Source organism: Sinocyclocheilus grahami, unplaced genomic scaffold, assembly GCF_001515645.1.
Source record: "Sinocyclocheilus grahami isolate Dianchi unplaced genomic scaffold, SAMN03320097.WGS_v1.1 scaffold1086.1, whole genome shotgun sequence".
NCBI lineage: Eukaryota > Metazoa > Chordata > Actinopteri > Cypriniformes > Cyprinidae > Sinocyclocheilus > Sinocyclocheilus grahami.
This window is the reverse complement of record NW_015506265.1, coordinates 330,640-346,228: the sequence shown is the minus strand read 5'-3', so window position 1 is coordinate 346,228 and position 15,589 is coordinate 330,640. Positions and strand designations below refer to the sequence as shown.

General features: G+C 37.8%; 1 protein-coding gene across 2 annotated transcripts in view; it reads right to left on the bottom strand.

Moving 5' to 3' along the window:
- Positions 1-967: 967 nt before the first annotated feature.
- kcnab1a (potassium voltage-gated channel subfamily A regulatory beta subunit 1a) overlaps positions 968-15,589 on the bottom strand; it is a 130,553-nt gene continuing 115,931 nt past the window's right edge. Inside the window, exons 9-15 of one of the 2 annotated variants that reach the window (XM_016252076.1) lie at positions 8,592-8,677; positions 5,316-5,436; positions 5,080-5,174; positions 4,802-4,922; positions 2,084-2,172; positions 1,883-2,008; positions 968-1,751 (exon numbers count right to left, since the gene is read on the bottom strand). In XM_016252076.1, the coding sequence (XP_016107562.1) occupies positions 1,919-2,008; positions 2,084-2,172; positions 4,802-4,922; positions 5,080-5,174; positions 5,316-5,436; positions 8,592-8,677 (602 nt within the window). In that variant the 3' untranslated portion in view covers positions 968-1,751; positions 1,883-1,918. Of the gene's footprint in view, positions 2,009-2,083; positions 2,173-4,801; positions 4,923-5,079; positions 5,175-5,315; positions 5,437-8,591; positions 8,678-15,589 lie in introns of both variants that reach the window. The other variant, XM_016252075.1, reaches the window with a different exon arrangement.

Below are 15,589 nucleotides of genomic sequence, written 5' to 3'. Positions count from 1 at the left end.
AGCTCCTTGATTCTTAAAGGGACAGTCCACCCATAAATGAATTTTGTACTAGTTGCGACGGTAGTGACGTCATGGCTGTCGTCGGCCAAACAAGTTGGTGTTTTTTCAATGTAGGCTTCAGACACGGGTCACGACGAGGCGTTCCCCATAGCGACCCCTAGAGGACGCAGTTCGAAGTTCCACGAAAGGGAACTCGTCTTTCACTGACCCTCAGTTTTGTTTCTTTTTAACATCTCTTTATACATCAGTTTACAATGTATTTGTCCATACAATGAAGGTCTATTGGGTCAAAAACAACAAGTGACCTAGTGACTTTCTTTTTCTTTCTTTTTAAAGTAAATGAAGATAGAATTTTCATTTCTGGGTGAACTACCCTTGTGAAAAAGAAAACTTTAGAATACTTTTAAAAAGAGTACTTATTATGGAAATAATACACTTAAGAATATACTTAAGTGCAAACTGAATGTAATATTTTTGGAAAATGAAAATTTATTACAGTTTAAACTTATATTAAATGTAGTCAGCTAAACTTTAGAGTGTTTTTGATCCACTTAAACAGGACTTCAGTACATCTTTATTTATCATTTCATAATAATTTCTTTTGTCTTTGAAATGTGGTTAAAGTGTACTGTCAAATGTACTGACAAGCATTTATGGTAAACTAAAATATACTTTCATGTAATTTCCATAGAAACCTATGGAACCTTTAAATATGTATGTATTACACATTTGTAATGATGAGGTACATTTCAAATGTAGTAACTTTAAATGGAATAACACTACACACTACAGTTAGTCAGTATATTCCATGTGCTTTAATATGTATAATATTTACTTGTACTTCTTTTAAAGCACAACAACATATTAAAACAAAATGATTTAAAAAATGTACTTCAAAGTAAATAATTTCATCTGACATTTTAAAAGTCCTATTATTAAGAAACATGGTCATGAAACTCTACTTTATTTCAGTACACTTACATGGCCTGCATTGATATTATGTTATCTAGAAGTACAGTTTTTTTTTAAATATATTTTTTTTAAATTTCTTTTTCACAAGGTTATCCCTTTAAGTTGTTTTCCTCTGAATATCTTCCATACTGTTACTAAAAGGAAAAACAAGTCACTCATTTATAATCAAACATTTCCATGAATGCATTAGGCTGCTGGCATAATATATTCTATGCATGTCAGATCAACTCTAATACTGTATATTTAGACTGCAGTGCGGCTTGAGGTCGGTTTATAATACAGTTGCATGTTCAGTAAGCATGTATTCATAGATTTATGCTACCCTCGCTCAAGTAATTTTCTATAGGTCAGATGTGTGCATTTACTTATTTTTCTACCACATGTACCTGTGGCTCACATTATAAAGCAAACACGCATAATGTCTTTAAAATATCCCTCATAAAATACCAATACAGGCTTTCTTGCACAGGCAAAACAGCTCGAATCTTTGTGAATGCACACTGTTCCACTGAGTCTGTGCTCTACAGTCTGTGAAACAGGTTTGCAGTTGCTGCGTTTGAACACAAGAGGGCAACATGCTCTGTTCCTCCACTCTGTGTGTGTGCTAATACGCCAGACATCCCGGTGGCTGATGGTTTTGAGAGCAGAGGCCAAGCATGGGTGTTTATAAGGTTCATAGATCACATTTGTGAGTGAAGCTCTCCTGCAAGGTGCCGTAACAAGGTGACACCCGGACACCAGTCGAGGGGATTCTTGCTGTGTTTGGGTGCAAAGGCACACTAGCAGAAACAGAGGGGATGCAGAAAACAGGTTATGGAGGACGGCACACTAAGGCTTCACAGAGAGGTCTGACCGATGATGAAAACAGATTCGGAGCAGGAACCACTAGGGCACGAACACTGCTACATACATATCTCTCTTCACCCTGAGCCTGCGTCCAGAGCCCCTAGGATCGATAGTCCTTCTTACTGTATGGCCTGTTCCCAAGTATATGATCAATGTCTGAGACCACGTGGGATGTCATCTTTGGAAGAACCTGAATGTGCAGAGAAATTAGTCAGGGAACTTCTGGAAATGAAATGAAGCATAGAAAGTCGATTAATTTCCTTACCTGTATGGCTCCCAGGTTTTCAGTTAGCTGCTCTGCATTTGAGGTTCCTAGTAGTACCGAGCTCACTCCCTCGTTCCTCAGACACCAGGCTGGAAAGAAAAAGTGACAAAAGAAGTCTTTAAAACAATCTTCTCAGAAGATTACAATTTGTGGAGATTAGGTGGCAAAATGGAACTAAAAGTAAGTCTGAATTGTGGTATTATGGTTGTGTTTGGTTGGCTAGCATTAGCAGTAGCCTCTGCTGGGAGATACTGTTACTACACCATTATGTGGTCAAAAATCATACTTCGGTAACACTTTCTATGAAACCCGTATTTATAATACATTATAAGGGTATAAGGCATAATGCATTATAAAAAAAACGTATAATATGTTATATCAACTCATGAATAATCATAACAACAGTTATAATACATCATAATACTTACGTCTTTGTGGTTATAAGTTTAAGAGTATGATTATTTATAACACACAATGAACACCATATTAAATCTACTTCATTTACAGAATAATGGACTGTATCATATCTTGACATTGTTTATTTAAGATCTGCACAGTATCTTACTACAGCTTGTGAGTGGTTAGATGTTCAGTGTTTCCTGTGGAGCTAATGTTAATTAATTGATGTGAGCTTTATACGCAACTGAAAAAAATGCAATGTTTTATATGATTACATTTTATTTTGATGGTCCCCTTAATCAATCGACTATAAGCAACTTTGCAACTACATGCCAACTAACTCTCATTAGAGTATTAGTATGCTCAAGAATGGTAGAATCTAGTATGGTAGAATAAGTTGACGTACTTGCAAAGACACTTATAGTCAGTTTATCTGTTGGTTGACCATCAAAATAAAGTGTTAGCAAATATTTACAGTAGCAGACATACTAATACTCTAATGACCGCTCGCTGATATGTAGTTGCAGAGTCACTTATCAACAGCTGTTTAAAGGGTACCATCAAAATAATCAAACTGATATTACAATAAAAATAGTTCAAAGCAAATGTGTCATATTACACATTCATCTGATCTGATATCTGATCTTTTGGCTGTTTGAGAGAATTTATTATTATTATTATTACTACTACTTATAAGTGGTCTTTGACCGCTTTAAGTAAAGTAGCATAAGAAAAATGGCAAGATATGAGACGTATAATACATTATAACTATGAGAAATATAATCCATTGTAAAAGTGGATGCAACGAGTTCATTGTGTTATAAATCATCATAATCTTAAAAGCTATAACCACAAATAAGTAAATATTATAATATATTAAAACTGTTCTTATGAATATGCATGAGAAGATACAACATATTATAAGGTTTTTTATAATGCATTATGCATTCATTATAATGCCTTAAGAACACCCTTATAATGTATTATAAATACGGGCTTCATAGAAAGTTTTACCCATACTTCTTCATTGATGGCCATTCAAAAGTACTTCCCATGAATTATGATTATATAAACACTACCATTCAAAATTTTATATATTTTTTGTCTATTATGTCTATTATGTCATTAGTGCTATATAAAAAACAGTAATTATTACAATTTAAAATATTTTCTTTTCTTTTAATATATTTTAAAATGTAATTTATTCACGTGATAACAAATGGAATTTTTAGCAGCCATTGCAGTCTTTAGTGTCACATGATCTTCTGAAATCATTCTAATATCCTGATTTGGTGATCAAGAAATATTTCTTGTTGTTCTTCATTTTGAAAACATTTGTAATGCTTATTGTGCTTTTTTTATAATGATTCTTTGATTAATATAAAATTCAACATTTATTTGAAACAGAAATCTTTTGTAACATTATAAATGTCTTTACTGTCACTTTTGAGCAATTTGATGTGTCCTGGCTGAATAAAATCAATCAATCAATCAATCAAATCAAACAGTTAATTACTGACCCCAAACTTTTGAACTGTACTGTATATAAAATTTAATTATATTATAGGAGATTTTACCTGTGACAGTTTTTTGAGGGCTCTTAAAAAGCATGCAATAAACATGTTTTACATATTGCCATCAGGAATGCTAACAAGAAATACCAACAAATAGCTTTTTTTAAAATATATTTGTGCACCTTCTTGGTTGTGTCCAGAGCCGTTTCTAGGCCTAGGGCGCAACCAGCTGAAGGGGCGCCAATGAGCGCACGTACTGGCACTTTTAGCAGGGTTGTGATAAAGAGTGACACGGTCACCCTGAAATATGACTGTCATCCCCACTGGATCCCCCAACATTATTGGGCTAGAGTACTGTCAATCTGACGATGCCTTTATGCCACTAGATCAGAGTGCTGTCAATTGCTGCCTGATTGTTGCATGCAAAGTTTGCATTTGGAGCGCTCAACAACACCATTAGATCAGTGGGCTGGGTCAGTGCTTTGGCAAGGTAACACTTTTTTTGCCATGCAATAAAGCTAAGTGAAATATAACAAAGAGTGACAAATTTAAGGGGGTCTGAATACTTTCCGTACCCACTGTATATATATATATAATTTGTGTGTGGGGGGCAATAGGGATTTCGCCTAGGGCGTCAAATTGACTAGAAACGGCCCTGGTTGTGTCAATGCAGCAAATTCTTTACAACACCTCTTCAACAATAATTTAAGAACAAGAATCAAAACCTGCATGAGCTCTGCTAGCACAAAAGTCTAGACTGATTGGTAAGACAACTCTGTAAAAGTGTCAATGGGAGAATTCTTACCTACGGCGAGCTGAGGCAAAGTGCAGCCCAACTTCTCAGCAATATGACAGAGTTCTTTCAGCTTTGCCTGCTGCTTTCGTCCGTCCTCACTGACTATCTTGTCTTTCAGCCACTGGTATGACTTCAAGACAAAAAGACAAGAGAAGTAGACGAGTAGAGTTAGGTAGGGAGATACATGGTAGAAAATAAATATTTGATTTGTGATCGTGTATATGCACTGCAGTAAGTTTCTAGAAAATTCCAGCAAATGATCATTAAATTGGCCTTTAACTTGGTACCTTTATAGCTGCCCTGGAGGATTCTGGGATACCGTTTTCATACTTTCCAGTGATGATCCCACAGGCCAAAGGAGACCATGTCATGGCGCCCACACCTACAGTCCCCAAAAGAATCAAGGTAATATTTATGACCAAGATAAGCAGCTGCTGTATGCTCTCGCTGATGAATTCTCTAAATTTGACAGTATGATATTCACTGAGATTGAGTGAGTAAATGATGATTGATTGACACCTGCCTATCTTATGGTAGAGCTCAGGCAGCTGCACCTCGACCTTCTCCCTCTGGAAGAGATGATACTCTGCCTGCTCACACACTGGAGGAATCAGGTTAAACTGCCTCGCTACAGAATATGCTTCCTAGAAAGAGAAAATAATATTTACATTACACTTTCATATCAAAATATATGCAGTATGTACAGTATATTTGTAATAGCTAGAATTTCAACATATGACCTGCACATTCTTTCATAATTTGTCCAATGGATCATCAGATCAGCAGATATTGCAGATATTACACTTGCTGGTTTAGTTTAAAATATTTACAGAAATGCTAGTTTTCTCAGCGTGAGCTTATGTCGGTTTCAAATACTTATTTCTATCCTTCAATCTGAAGGTCACGTTTTTATAAAAGAATACTATAGCAATTTATAGCAAATACTATAGTGTTTTTGAACCATACTGTAGTAAAGTGTATTATACTGTATATATTATAGTATGTACAACAAATTGTTAATGAATGCTACAGCATACTGTAGTATAGTGAACGGATAAACTGTAATAAATACTGTAGTATACTTTAGGTTTACTACAGTAAACTGTAGTTTATTGTAGTATAATATACGTTGTAGAAAACTTAGTACAGTATTGGGTAAAGTAATTTGTTTATATTACTATAGTTGTTATATTACCACAGCAACTATAGAATTACCACAACAAATTCATTCAAGTACTTTACTATAGTATGGTTCAAAAACACTATAGTATTTACTATAAATTACTATAGTATTTTTTCATGTGGGTGATAGGTAGGAAGTGAACAATAAAACCACATTCAGGCAAGACTGAAAGGTTAAAATGTGTTCTCATATACAGTAGGCTACTGTTCAAAAATGTTGGTCTGTAAGATGCTTTTGAAAGAAAGCTGCATTTATTTGATCAAAAATACAGTAAAACAGTAATATTGTGAAATATTAGTTCAATTTAAAACTAGATGAGTAAACTTTGTGAACAAACTTAGAAGTTGGCTTGAAAGTTTGAAGCAGTTGTAAAAGCTTGAAGTTTGAAAGTTTAGATAGATTAGACAGATGACTTAGAACATTGCTAGCATGATTTAACATGTTGCTATCATGTTTTAGCATGATTAGCATGTTGCTAACCTGTTTCTACCATGATTAGTATATTGAGAGCATGTTGCTGGCATGTTTAGCACATTGATAACATGTTTTAGTATGCTGCTTAGTATGCATTATTTTGTCAAGTTGTCCTAGGATAGTCATTAAGCTTTGCTAGTGATAGACAGCAGCACACATTATAACTCTTATTGTACAAAAGTAATGGAAGTCTATGGGACTTGTCGTAGATTTGATCATCCATTTAATGAATATCATAAGTCCAATCAGTTAGAAAATATATAGAAATCCCAAGTCAGATATAGCAACCAGTCTGAAGGTCTGACCTGAGTTTAGTGGTTGTAACTTAAACTCTTGGAGGAGATACAGTCCAAATTTAGTCTCAGAAGAAGAAGAAAAAGAAGAAGATTAATACAGTAAATAGCATTTCAGTAAGTTGGCTTTCTCAAGCCAACTTAACTGTGATAGCAACTACCGTATTGGCCCGAATATAAGAAGACCCTGATTATAAGACCCCCCCTTTTTCCAGATGTACCTTTTGGAAAAAAAAGGCTTTTTAAAAACCAAATCTTGTTTTTTTTCTCAGTAAAACACATTTTGTTTTCAATTATTTTCATATTGCATATTTTTTCCTATTTTAATTTTTGTTTTGAAAGTATGGTAAAAACTGGTCAAATGTACCAACAATCACATTTAAAAAATATACACTTTTTGATATACCATTAAAAAAACAAAAAAAAACAGGTAGCCCATCTGAATTAGGACATTTGGGCTATCCATCTAATAGTAGCCTACCAAAATCTTATTAACAGTAGAAGTTAAATCTTACTGTAGTCTTCAAATCTGGGCACTGTCTTACGTTTTAAAATCACAAAGGGAGTTTGGTCCCATCAGGCTAACGTGACAATCACGACTCATGCAGCTGTAAGGTTTTCTTTCTCTTTTGTTTTTACTCACGATCTTTACAACACGCATACGTATTTCATGGCACACTCGTTTTATGCATATTTGGCACCACCTATTGTTGTGGGTATATTATAGACATGTGAAAGTCTAGACCCTGAATATAAGACGACCGCGTTTTTTCAGATGTATTTCCAAGAAAAAACATCGTCTTATATTCGGGTCAATATGGTATAACTGTGTTGGCAAAGCTGAATTTCCTTCAGAAATAATTTTAATATATTGACAATGCTGAAAACAACTGTGATGTTTAACATTTTTTGTGGAGACTGTGATATGTTTTTTTTTCATTAGTTTTTGATGAACAGAAAATTCAGAACAGCATTTACTTGAAACAAAAATCTTTTTTAGGCCTATAAATGTTTACTGCCACTTTTGAGCAATTTCACGCATCCTTGATAAATAAAAGTATGAATTACTTAATTACTTAGCAACAGAATAGAATAGAACAGAACAGAATCGAATAGAAATAGCCTTTTTTCTATAATAATGCTGGAACTGTTCACTTTTCTGTTGTCAGGTCTTTAGGTATGTACCTATAGAAACTGACATTTAGTACACCCTGAGAAATATTGACTGTAATAAAAGTGACAGCTAGTCCTGGTCTCTCCTATATACAGTCTATATTAATATCACATGACTGTTGACAACCCCATTGAATCCTTGTTTTCATATGCATGCACAGAGCTCATTTCAGTCTGTGAACACAAGTTCCAGTCGTGGGGGTGTGTTTACGTGGGATGGATCTGGCGTGACACCAGAACATGGTATTATCACAGTCACACAAATTACAGGTCATCAGTCTGTGTCCTCTCTGTAAAAACCCTGATCAAGCCACCATTTATCACCCATGAATTAATAATGTCAGTGCTTAATTACAACATATCAGTTTGGCCAACTTGCTTTGTGCTGCACTGCAATTACAGCAACATACAGTACTGCAAAACACTGACTTCAGTCAAAGGGCTAAAAATATGTGATGTGGCCAGTATACACTATAGAGGAGCTGAGATACAACAGGGTACTATGTTGTCTCTGCTAACACGGTTTGCTCCTGAGTTCATTCCTATAGAAAGTCAATGATCAGTGATCAGAAATACTGTCATGTCATGTAAGTGATACATTTGAATTCTAGTAAAATAGAATAGGGTGACGTTGAATTTTGTCATGACAAATGCTGTTTGGAAAAATGTTACTTACCATTATTTCCATAGCTGTCCATCGTGAGGTCCCCCAGTACATGGACATGCCTTGGTTTATCACGTAGGTCATGGCTCTGACGATCTCTATGGAGACAAATATTCACAAATTCTGTTATTACCCTTGTGAAAAAGAAGCGAACAATTTTATTCAATGTGTACCTGTAGTGTACTTCAAATCTTAAAAGCATTTAAAACTTATTAATTTACAACTATATGTGAAATAATGTTAAGTTTAGGGTTAACAGAATAAGTTGACACTTGCAAAGTTACTTATAGTCATTAGAATGTCAGTTGGGGATCAAAATAAAGTGCTAGCATTTATTAAATAGACAGTCTAATACTTTAATGACTGCTAGTTGCCATCTAGTTGCAAAGTTACTTGTAGTTAGTAGAACGTCTAAAGTGGACTATCAAAATAAAGTGTTACCTACACTTTAATTTACTATAAATGCTTGTCAGATCATTCAACAGTAGACTTTAAACACTTCAAAGACAATAAAAATTATGAAATTATATATAATCATATCAAGTCCTGTTTATGTGGAAAAAAGCACTCTAAATTTCAGTTAAATGCATTTAAGTTTAAACTATAATTATTTTTTATTTAATTGGAATTGATATGCAATTAATCACTTAATAATTACAAAGTGTCTGAAAACATAAGACCAATATTCAGTTATCATGTAAATATATTATTTTAAAATATATTATTTTCATAAACATATTATTTTCTATTTTTTTTATTATAACGTGTACTTCTTTTTCACAAGGGCAGACTAGGGCAGAATTACTACATTCTGTGCATTTCATTTTTCATTTTCTTTCCATTAATGTTGAAAAGCCAGAAAAAGTCAAATAAATTAGGCTATTATTAAAATATAATGAGAAACTACAATAGTTCTGCTGGTCATCAAAGATAAATGTCAAATTTAGTGTAAACTAGCTAAATTGTGTAATTTTCTAAAGTGGTGTGTGATTGGTGCTTCAACAACCTTGTCTCCACTATTAAACCAATGTTTTATGGACACTCAATGAGCCGAAGTTTGAGAGAGATCAAACTTGATTCCCTCCTGCTATGTTCTGATGCTACACACTAAGAAAAGTCCGTAAAAATAAGGGTCAATTTATTGTTTTGATATGATGATACGAAGTAATTTTCAGTATTGGTGTTTTCCCATATTTTGAAATATACATTGCATTGCATTGTGTTTTAGTGCTAAATGAAATGTCTAAAAATGTCTGTAAATTTAAAGATGCCGTAAGCGATTTCTGAGACACACTGTTGAAAGTGGATCGGACGTGCGTGCCATCTCAGACTTCAGGTGGTGACTTAATCTGGTATTGTACAATATAGTTTCATTCACTGCCTCAGCTTGGGTGGATTAAGTTCAGCATGACGTACTTTTGTGTGGTTTCACATAATTCAATAAGTGCACTCATGAGGAAAAATGAATGATAAAGTGCAGTGTAACTTCATATTCCCTTTAGCTTTTACCCTTCATGCTGATGAAATTGTTGTCAGGTAAGAAACAAAAAGCGAGAAAGCAGGGCCGAGAGAGTAAGGGGATTGCAGAGCCACTGAGGAACTTTAATATGCACTGCACACAGTGAGGAGCGCTAAACTCTGGACACTTTATGCATCAATGCAGCAGAAAAGCACTGCATAGCAATGTGCCTGCCCATGCCTATGAGACAGACAGACAGTGAGAGAGAGACATCCACATCTGTCCAGTGTTTAAAGGTAAGAACCAGAGATTATTAAGGAGTCTAGGCTTGCAATTTTTGCAGCACTTTCAGAATAAAATGTGTGGCGATTGATGGTAAAAGATTAATACTTTATCACAACCAACCTACCACCTTCACTAAACCGTACCTAAACCTAACAGTCAGTGTTAGCAAAATCAAACATGAGATAAAAATGCATTTGTTACAGCAACCATGCCATTTTAGCTTGCTTCTATAAGTCTTTGAGCTCTTCTGTCGAGTGTCATGACTCTTGTTTCACAAGTGCAATGCTGTACCAGGTGAGCTAATGAGCAGGTTTACTTTGTCAGAAAAGAAACCTATTTTGTTAGTTGAAGTGTTTTTAGGTCAAAACATAGTATTATGCAAGGAACCACGTGAAAATAATTTTTTGTCAAGATCATGCAGGGGACGTGTCCCCACTTTTAATATCACGTAAATTAATAATTAATATCACCCCCGCATTTTTTCAGGCAAGTGAGATTGCATAAAGGTTTTCAAGAGCCTGTGTGAATAAATATATATTTAAATTCAAAGAGACAGGATAGTCTGTGCATGACCTGATGTTTTATTCGGACCCAGAATAAACTGAGATGAACATCATGGAGCGCTAAACACTCCGTGCAGTGTAAGTTTCATTCATACACAAAGCCGGAGGGCGCTCTCGTGCAGAAAGTCGTACCAGGAAATCCCTAATATGGACAAAAGCATCTTGCTATAGCTATATGAAAACAGTTGTTTTCACAGAAAAACAGAAACGTTTGGAAACATGAAGACATTAAACATATGATTACAACAATATATGGTTTATTTGTGTTTTTTCACAAATAAAATCATCTCCAGGTTATAAATAAAGTATATGAACAATGCAGTGCCAATTGATTATAGCATTTATTATAGTATAGAAACTATGCTGCCTTATTATGTGATAAAAAGTGTTTGTAGTATATAAACAAATCATTATTATTGATTATTGTCCAGCAGTGTATCTGATTTCTTAGCCAATTAAAAGCTAGAAATAAGAGAAAAATTTAAGTTGCCTATGCACTACCAGTCAAAAGTGTTTGAACAGTAAGGTTTTTAATGTTTTTTTAAAGAAATCTCTTCTGTTCACCAAGCCTGCATTTATTTGATCCAAAGTACATCAAAACAATATTTTTACTATTTAAAATAACAGTTTTCTATTTGAATATATTTTAAAATGAATTTCTGTGATTTCAAATCATTACTCCAGTCACATGATCCTTCAGAAAACATTCTAATATTCTAATTTGCTGCTCAAATAAATAAAAATAAAAAACTATATATTTTTATTATTTATTATTATTATGACATTGAAAACAGCCGAGTAGATTTTTTTCAGGTTTCTTTGATGAATAGAAAGTTCAGAAAATCAGCATTTATCTGAAATAGAAATCGTCTCAGGTTACGTATGTAACCATGGTTTCACCAAGCCTGCATTTATTTGATCCAAAGTACATCAAAACAATATTTTTACTATTTAAAATAACAGTTTTCTATTTGAATATATTTTAAAATGAATTTCTGTGATTTCAAATCATTACTCCAGTCACATGATCCTTCAGAAAACATTCTAATATTCTAATTTGCTGCTCAAATAAATAAAAATAAAAAACTATATATTTTTATTATTTATTATTATTATGACATTGAAAACAGCCGAGTAGATTTTTTTCAGGTTTCTTTGATGAATAGAAAGTTCAGAAAATCAGCATTTATCTGAAATAGAAATCGTCTCAGGTTACGTATGTAACCATGGTTCCCTGAGAAGGGAACGAGACACTGCGTCTTCTAGAGGTCGCTATGGGAGAACACCTTCAGTGTGACCGGTGTCTGAAGCATACATCTAAAAAAATAACATTGGCCGGCGACAGCCTATGACGTCATTACCCTGCGCGATCATAGTATTAAAGGGCGCTGGGATAACACGCTTCTTTGTCTGAAGCTTGTGTCCGAAGCATGGCAAGGAAACTAGAGGACGCAGTATCTCGTTCCCTTCTCAGGGAACCATGGTTACATACGTAACCTGAGATGTTCCCTTCCGAAGGAACTTCGAACTGCATCCTCTAGAGGTCGCTATGGGGAACAGTATACCCATGCCACCATGCTGAGTGCATGCCAGAAACCCACAGCGAGCACTAAGTACCAACTCTACCATAGCCATTGGAGTTGCCCCAAAGGACGTCTTGACGGCTGTTAGTGATATTATCCCCTTCAGCCAAGGGCCTGAGCTGCATACCCTAAAATAACTTACCTGTTAAGGGCTGCGCTAGGAAGCCCAAGCCTAGGGCAGAGCTCAAAGACAACCCTCTGAGGTGAGGGGAGCTCACCCTGCTCAGAAATGTATAAACAGAGATACATTAGTTGAGTGGAGCCCAAGGCGAGAACCGGGGCCTAAGCCAACTCAGAGAAAGGGAACGAGGCTAATAGCATGTAACCATTACCATACAGGATTTTAGAAAGTGCACAAAATGCTTAGCGTGCACACTTACCACAATGTGGATTTTAGAAAGTGCACAGAAGCTTAGCGTGTGCACTTACCATAGCATGGATTTAGAAACATTTTCTTAACCCGAATAGAGGCAGCTTATCAGGGAAGCAGCAAGCAGCCCAACTACCTGATGTCACTGCCACGGAGCTCAAGAGCGGAGGGTTCAACCCCTAGCGAAGAGAGAGAGGAACCCAGCTTGACCGAAGCGACCAATTGCCTAGGGTAAGGACCTAACTCTCATTTTCTTTTCTTTTTTAGTCGAGAGGAGGAATCACCCAGTCTGCCCAGGACCGGCGAGCTCAAATGGGACCCTCCCGCAGTGAGGGGAGCACAGCCATGTCTGGGGGCAGATAGATCGCAAATGGGACATCAGAAATGGGATCCTGCTAGAAGGGAATCACACATTTCTAAAGGAACAACAGGGTCCCAACATAAAGGCAACTGACCAAGGAGGTGACAGAGACGGGCCTAACACTTAGTTCATTGCAAATGGGGTTCTTCGGGAGCAGTACTCTCAGCTCTCAAGCTGAGGCGGGACCTTACAGCACATACTGGGAGCGACTCGTAGCTAACCCTCACAGAGAGGGGAGCACTTCTCAGCTCGACCAGAAGGGGGTGCTAGATTAGAAGGGGTAACCTAGCAGGGCCCAATAAGAGACAGTCCACTGGAGCAGCTGGACACGGTCTCATGCTCTCTATCTCAATAGAGAGCGTAGGTCCCGTATAACTAGACCCAATAGAATCTGGAGAAATAGCGGGACCCAATAACCATTCATGCGTATAAAGCTTACTGCTCCTCAGAGCAGAAAGCACAAAAGAGGGGTTTCCACAGAAACACCAATCCCTCTGACCTCACAGAACGCAGCGTACTCCAGCCCTCTCCGCAGAGGGGTGATTACTGGTTCAACCATAAGGGCAGTGTGACAGTGAGGACCCACGGGCCTGACCGTCTATGGAGCATTGAGCTCCTCAACGCCTCAGCGAGAGGAGCTCTAGCTGAGAGAATGTGCATGAAGGTTAAGGCGACTCAAATCTCGGGAGACCCCTCAGGGTGAGATAATGAGTAGCGCACCCTGGCCAGAGGATAGTGAGCATGTCACGAAGCATGTACTCAGAAGAGTACTAGCCAACGAGAAGGACCTGCAGGTCCTGAGCTTACAGAGTTACACTGGGGACCTGATGCTGGGAGGCTTCCTCAGAAGACCAGGCTGCATGTCCAAGTGGAAGATGAGGGCTATCCCCAGCCTGGATCCAGAACCGATGAGTGAAACCATCACCGTAATCGGTCAACAGCAGGAGGTCCTGACTTAGCAGGTGGGTCAAACCTAAAAGTCAGAAAACAGAACAGGTCCGAGTAGCACTGCAGAGAAAGGCTAGCATTTTTTGAATACACACCAAAAAATGGCTCACCAACCATGGCTCCCACGCATGACTCAGGCTCATGGGATAAGAGACAGTCCACTGGAGCAGCTGGACACGGTCTCATGCTCTCTATCTCAATAGAGAGCGTAGGTCCCGTATAACTAGACCCAATAGAATCTGGAGAAATAGCGGGACCCAATAACCATTCATGCGTATAAAGCTTACTGCTCCTCAGAGCAGAAAGCACAAAAGAGGGGTTTCCACAGAAACACCAATCCCTCTGACCTCACAGAACGCAGCGTACTCCAGCCCTCTCCGCAGAGGGGTGATTACTGGTTCAACCATAAGGGCAGTGTGACAGTGAGGACCCACTGGCCTGACCGTCTATGGAGCATTGAGCTCCTCAACGCCTCAGCGAGAGGAGCTCTAGCTGAGAGAATGTGCATGAAGGTTAAGGCGACTCAAATCTCGGGAGACCCCTCAGGGTGAGATAATGAGTAGCGCACCCTGGCCAGAGGATAGTGAGCATGTCACGAAGCATGTACTCAGAAGAGTACTAGCCAACGAGAAGGACCTGCAGGTCCTGAGCTTACAGAGTTACACTGGGGACCTGATGCTGGGAGGCTTCCTCAGAAGACCAGGCTGCATGTCCAAGTGGAAGATGAGGGCTATCCCCAGCCTGGATCCAGAACCGATGAGTGAAACCATCACCGTAATCGGTCAACAGCAGGAGGTCCTGACTTAGCAGGTGGGTCAAACCTAAAAGTCAGAAAACAGAACAGGTCCGAGTAGCACTGCAGAGAAAGGCTAGCATTTTTTGAATACACACCAAAAAATGGCTCACCAACCATGGCTCCCACGCATGACTCAGGCTCATGGGTATAGGCTGGAGGTGAAGTCCGAAGCTTGGACCTTCGTGGAATGAAGGATTTAAAGGCAGCTGAGTGCGTCTTGGCCTCCTTAAACTTCACAACCACCGTCTCGACGGAAGTGCCGAAAAGCTCAGAAGGGGAAACTGGCGCATCAAGAAGAAAGCCCTTCTCTTTCGACCCAATATCCACCAGACTCACCCACAGATGTCCCTCTGTAACCACCATGGCCACCATGGATCTGCCAATGGTAGTGGCAGCCTGTTTAGTGGCACGGAGAGCAAGATCCGTGGTGCAATGCAACTCAGCCATCTCATCAGGATAGACCCTGCCTTTATCCACTTTCAGCAGATCAGCCTAATAAGCCTGAAGCACAGCCATGGTGTGCAACGAGGCTGCAGCCTGACCTGCTGCCGCGTATGCCCTGCCATTCAAACAAGATGTATCCTGAAGGGGTTTGGACGGCAGGGAGGGAGCCTTAAGAAAAGATGTCTCCCCCATTGAGAGATA